The 5,381-nt window shown below is 59.6% G+C and overlaps 1 protein-coding gene across 1 annotated transcript in view; it reads left to right on the top strand.

Annotated features, from left to right (window-relative positions):
- The first annotated feature begins 4,973 nt into the window (after nt 1-4,973).
- LOC106896080 (eukaryotic peptide chain release factor subunit 1-like) overlaps nt 4,974-5,381 on the top strand; it is a 31,781-nt gene continuing 31,373 nt past the window's right edge. Inside the window, exons 1-2 of the mRNA XM_014955800.1 lie at nt 4,974-5,106; nt 5,213-5,357. Coding sequence (XP_014811286.1) covers nt 5,272-5,357 — 86 coding nt within the window. The 5' untranslated portion in view covers nt 4,974-5,106; nt 5,213-5,271. The remainder of the gene's footprint in view (nt 5,107-5,212; nt 5,358-5,381) is intronic.

The following is a 5,381-nucleotide window of genomic DNA, read 5'->3' as shown; positions in this document are numbered from 1 at the left end:
CTCTGGAGACATTCAAACCCACCTGGACACGTTCCTGTGGGACCTGCTCTGGGTGGACCTGCTTTGGGAGGGGGGTTGGACTAGATGATCTCTGGAGGTCCCTTCCAACCCCATAGCATTCTGAGTTTCTGTGATCCTTAAGTGAAACAGCTTAAAAAAACATTCTCTGTGGCAGCTTTTCCAGGCAGAGGTTCCTGCACTGGAGCCGGGGGCAGCCCAGGACGCCGTCGCTGCCGCTCGCACGCTCTTCCCTCGGTGCTGGGCTCGTAGCACCACCAGGACGGCTGGATCTTCACCATCTCGCAGCCTCCAGGGTAATGAATCATTGATCGGGGTTGGCCTTTGCTTCTTCGGCGAATTATTTTCCCCGTCGTGGTTTAAATACATCTTTCATGGATGTTCTTTATTTTTTTAACGCGCTCTTCTTGGTTCCTCCTTTAAAGGCTCAATTATTGAATGGGGGAGGCAGAAGTGGAACGGGGTGATGCCTGTCGTGCTGAGGACAGGTTTTTTTTGCTGTGGACAAACTGCTGGGAAGGCAGGAGATGCAGTCACTGGGCTGTTCTCTCTCCTGAGAAGGAGCAGCTCCTGTCCTGAGGAGTAACCGCTGCCCTCCCACCCCCGGGGGGAGGGATGTTGGGGCTGGAGAAAGGCTGTTTGGGATTCATTGCCCACTCCCGTTTTCCATATTGGCCAAAACTCAGCTTAGGAAGCCGTTAGCCCCGGCAGCGCGGCAGCTCTGGGATAAATCACTGCTCTGGGCACGGCAGGAATTAAGAGAAGTTTGGCGTGTGGGTTTTTTGGGGGGAAAAAAAGGTGCCTCAGCCATGTCCGTGCCCCACACATCCCCCTTTGAGCATTCTCTGGGGGTGGGAGCGGGTCGGTGCAGGGCAGGGCCCCCCCAGGCTCGGGGAAATAACAATGTTGGGTAACACAAAGGGGACCCGGAGGGGGGATTCCAGCCCCACAGCTCCCACCTCACTTTAACTGGGGAGGGAGGTGTCACAGCTCGAGAAACCCACAACTCCTTATCGTCGTTCAGACAATTATTCTGGCACCTGATGACCCCTCCCCTCCCGGGAAGGGGAACTGGGGAGAAACAAGGAAACCTCAGAGTTGAAATATAAATAGATTTAATAGAATAAGACTAAATAACTAACATTATTAACACCAAAGAACCCATATTGATCCCAATACCACTATAAACCACCCAAGGACTATCTCCAGCCCATTCCCCAGCAGAAGCTGTGTCCTCCCAGCAGGGACAGCCAGTGTGGGACCCTGCGAGCGCTGGGGCTTCAGGAGGAAGGGAAGGGCTCAAGACTCCAGCACCGGGACAAGGGGTTCTCAGGACCACAACCATCAAAGTAGAGAGAGAACTCCTCAGCAAACCTTCTAATTTCTATTGAATGTGGTGTTTGTAGTATGAAATCACCCTGTTGGCAGCTTGGGTCATAGAATCATAGAATCATAGAATGGTCTGGGTTGGAAGGGACCTCCAAGATCATCGAGTTCCAACCCCCCTGCCCTGGGCAGGGACACCTCCCACTAGAGCAGGTTGCTCAAGGCCCCATCCAGCCTGGCCTTGAACCCCTCCAGGGATGGGGCAGCCACAACTTCCCTGGGCAACCTGTTCCAGTGTCTCACCCCCCTCAGAGTAAAAAATTTCTTCCCGAGATCTAATCTGAACCCGGGTCGAGTGTCCGGGTCTCGCTCCTCCTCGTCCCCGCCCCTGGGGAACTCAAAAACACCGAGACCTTGAAACTCACACAATATAGCTGGCTATAAAGTAAATACTTTCACCAATTCCAGCACTAGAGTCTTCTCAGAGTGCAGGTTTCCCCAGCATTAGAAGAGAAATTAGGCTCAGGAGGGAAGGCTGAGGTTTCAATCCAGTGCACAACATCTCCACCTGCCTTCTTCACCTTTCCTTAAAAGCATTTGTCCTCCAGGTTGGGGTGCACTGGGACTGGGAGGTGGTAACTGGGCTGCTTGGTGGGTGCTTTTTGGAGCCGAGTTGCTGGCTGGAGTTGGAAGAGCAGGATGGCCAGGGAAGCACAGGGTAAGCTGTGGCCCACCTGCTCCTCTGCGTACACCCTCCCCGTCGTATCAGGCACACAAACTTCCATCTCAGCAGCTCACCTCCTAAAGCCAGGCATAATCCCCCCATTCCGAGCAGGATTACAAAGGGCTGTGTGGGACCAGATGCACGTGGAAAAAAAGAAATACCTGTAAGAGCTGAAATTGATAGTTGCTCAGCCTCAGGAGAGAAACGGGGGCTTTAAATCCAACCAGGCAGTTCAGAAATCCACAGTGTCTCCCCAGCACAGCCCTGCTGATAGAAAAACCAGACCAGAGCGATGGCAGACACAGAGCTGGGATGTCCCAGGGAGGCAGATCAGGGCTGGGGGGGACACCACGGCCTTGAACCATCTCCCCCACCCCGATACCCAGCTTGGCACCACCAGGAGAGTATCACCTCCGAGGGGGCTCTCTGCTACCGCTTCATAAAGGCATTAATAAATGGCTCCAGCATCATTTCGTCACTGTATTTCCAGCCAGTTCCATTTTGGGCTGCCCATGGGGCCGGCTGGGGGGGACACCACGGCCTTGAACCATCTCCCCCACCCCGATACCCAGCTTGGCACCACCAGGAGAGTATCACCTCCGAGGGGGCTCTCTGCTACCGCTTCATAAAGGCATTAATAAATGGCTCCAGCATCATTTCGTCACTGTATTTCCAGCCAGTTCCATTTTGGGCTGCCCATGGGGCCGGGCCCCGGCACCCCCAAACCTACTGCCCAGCGTCTTTGGGGCAAAAAAAGGGGCAGGTTGTGGGTTTGCAAAGCAAAAGGCTTCGTGCTCAGACAGCAGAGGTGGGGCAGCTCCCCACAGCCCCCCCGTCCTGGGGGTGTACTGGTGTCACCAAGATGTCTCTCCAAGAGGCAGGGACAGCCGGGATGAGCCACCTCAAATAACACATTAATTAGAAGCCCCAGGTCGTGGGTGCACACAGGGCACCCTGCTCCCCCCAGGAGGGCCTGGCACGAGCCCCCCCAGCCCATCAGGGACCCAGAGGGCCGTTTTGGCAGGACACCCCGGGCCAAGGAGGGCTGTGGGGCCAGGCTGTGACTGTACAGTGGGGCAGAGAAGCCCTCACCCATCACCCAGTGACACCAGCCAGCCCATTGCTTATCTTCCCCTTCCAGAAGAGGGCCGTGGGGGGCTCCGTCCCCCCCTGCCAGCCACCCCCACCTCCACCCTGGGCTCTCTGGGTGCCATTTCCCCACCACCCTCACCTCAATCCCTGCCCTGTCTCCCTGCCCTGCTCCGGACATCCACCATTTCACTGAATTTCACTGAGTTTTTTAGAGTTGGAAGGGACCATAGAAATCATCTAGTCCAACTTCCCTGTGGGACCACCCAGAGCTTGTCAGAGCATGCCACTCAGGACAGCATCCAGGTGGGTCTTGAAAATCTCCAAAAAGGGGACTCCACACCCTCCCTGGGCAGCCTGTTCCAGGGCTCTGTCACCCTCACTGTGAAGAAGTTTTTCCTCATATTTGAGTGGAACCTCTTATGTTCCAACTTGTGCCCATTGCCCCTCGTCCTCTCACTGGGAACCCCTGAAAAGAGTCTGGCTCCCTCCTTCTTCAACCCACCCTTGAGATACTTGTCAGCATTAATAAGGTCTCCCCTCAGCCTTCTCTTCTCCAGACTAAAGAGTCCCAGCTCTCTCAGCCTTTCCTCATCAGGAAGATGCTTCAATCCCTCCATCATCTTTGTTGCCCTTCATTGGGACTCTCTCCAGCAGTTCCCTGTCCCTCTTGAACTGGGGAGCCCAGAACTGGACGCAGGATTCCAGTTGTGGCCTCCCCAGTGCAGAGCAGAGGGGGAGAATGACTTCCCTTGACCTGCTGGCCACACTCTTCCCTACACAGCCCAGGATTCCGTTGGCCTTCCTGGCCACAAGAGCACACTGCTTGCTCATTGTCATTTTGTTGTCCACCAGGACCCCCAGATCCTTTTCACCGCTGCCTTCTGAGCAACCCCTGTGTGCACGACATGTCGCTGCTGCCACCAATAAGGCCAGCAGAAAGGTGATGTTTCCAGGGAAAGGAGAAACGTGAGATGAACCCTGCAGCTCCATAAAACTCTTCCACGTCCCCCCATCTCCTTTCCCCGCTCCTCGGCTCCCTCCAAACCTCGGTGACCCCGGGCCAGGAGGGACCAGGCCTTTCCAAAGGGCGGGCTGTGGTCTTTGGCCGGGCTGTGGGGCACAGCGGGAGGGAGAGAAGCCCTCGCTCTGTGCGGGGATGGCCACAGCCCCCCACCCCCAAAAAAGATGCCCAAAACTCCCTGAACCCCCCCAAAATGCTGGGTGCTCTGGGGGGGGCTGGGCCGGGGAGGCGGGGGGGGGGCACCGGTGGGCTGTCAGAGGCTGGGGAAGGGGGTTGGCGGGGGGGTGTAACACGGGTGTCCCTGAGGACAGCGCGGCCCGGAGGTGGCGCAGGCCCCGGGGTGGCCGCGGGAGGGCAGGCCCGGAGGTGGCGTAGGCCTCAAGCGGGGCGCAGGCCTCAAGCGGGGCGCTGATGCGGGTGTAGGCCCCGGCCCGGCAGCGGTGGGTCGGCCCTAGACCGGGGGGTGCCGCCGCGCGGACCCTGCCCCAGGCCAGGCCGTTCCCGCCGGTTGCGGTCCCTTTAAGCACGGCCGGCGCCCTCCCCGCAGCTCTCGCGAGAGCCGCCGTTTAGCGCCCCCGCCCCGCAACCAGCGTCCCCAACACGGCCCGGGGCGGCCGTCGGGACTACACGCCCCATAGTCCCCCGCGCGGGCCTGCCGACCAATCGCGGCGAGGGCGGTGGGCGGGAGCGGCCGGGCGGGCGGCCTATGGCGTGGCGCCCCGCTCCCGGCCGGCTTCTCTCCCCCCCATTCCCACTCCCCCCCTGACTCCCTCGCGCTCCGTCCCCGCCCCGGTCCCCCGGAAGTGATGTCACGGGCCCCCATGTGAGCCGATTGCAACACATGCAGCGCGGAGAGGGGGAGCGCGAGCAGCCGGTGTCCGACGTCAGCGCCAGCCGCGCGCCGCCGGGGGGGAGCGGGCCTGAGGTGAGGGCGGGCGGCGGCGGGAAGGAGGGCGGGGAGGGGGGACGGCGGGCCTAGGCCCGGGGTCTAACCGCTCTGTGTGTGTGTGTGTGCTGCCGGGCCGCCACAGGCCGCAGCCGCCGCCGCCGCCGCAGCAGGAGGAGGAGGAGGAGGAGGAGGAGGGAGAAGATGGCGGACGATCCCAGCGCTGCCGACCGCAACGTGGAGATCTGGAAGATCAAGAAGCTCATCAAGAGCCTGGAAGCGGCCCGCGGGTAAGCGGCGGGGCCTGCGCCGGG

This window comes from Calidris pugnax, unplaced genomic scaffold, assembly GCF_001431845.1.
Source record: "Calidris pugnax isolate Ruff unplaced genomic scaffold, ASM143184v1 scaffold228, whole genome shotgun sequence".
Lineage (NCBI taxonomy): Eukaryota > Metazoa > Chordata > Aves > Charadriiformes > Scolopacidae > Calidris > Calidris pugnax.
Note: the sequence above shows the minus strand (reverse complement) of the source record. Positions and strands in the feature narration are given on the sequence as shown.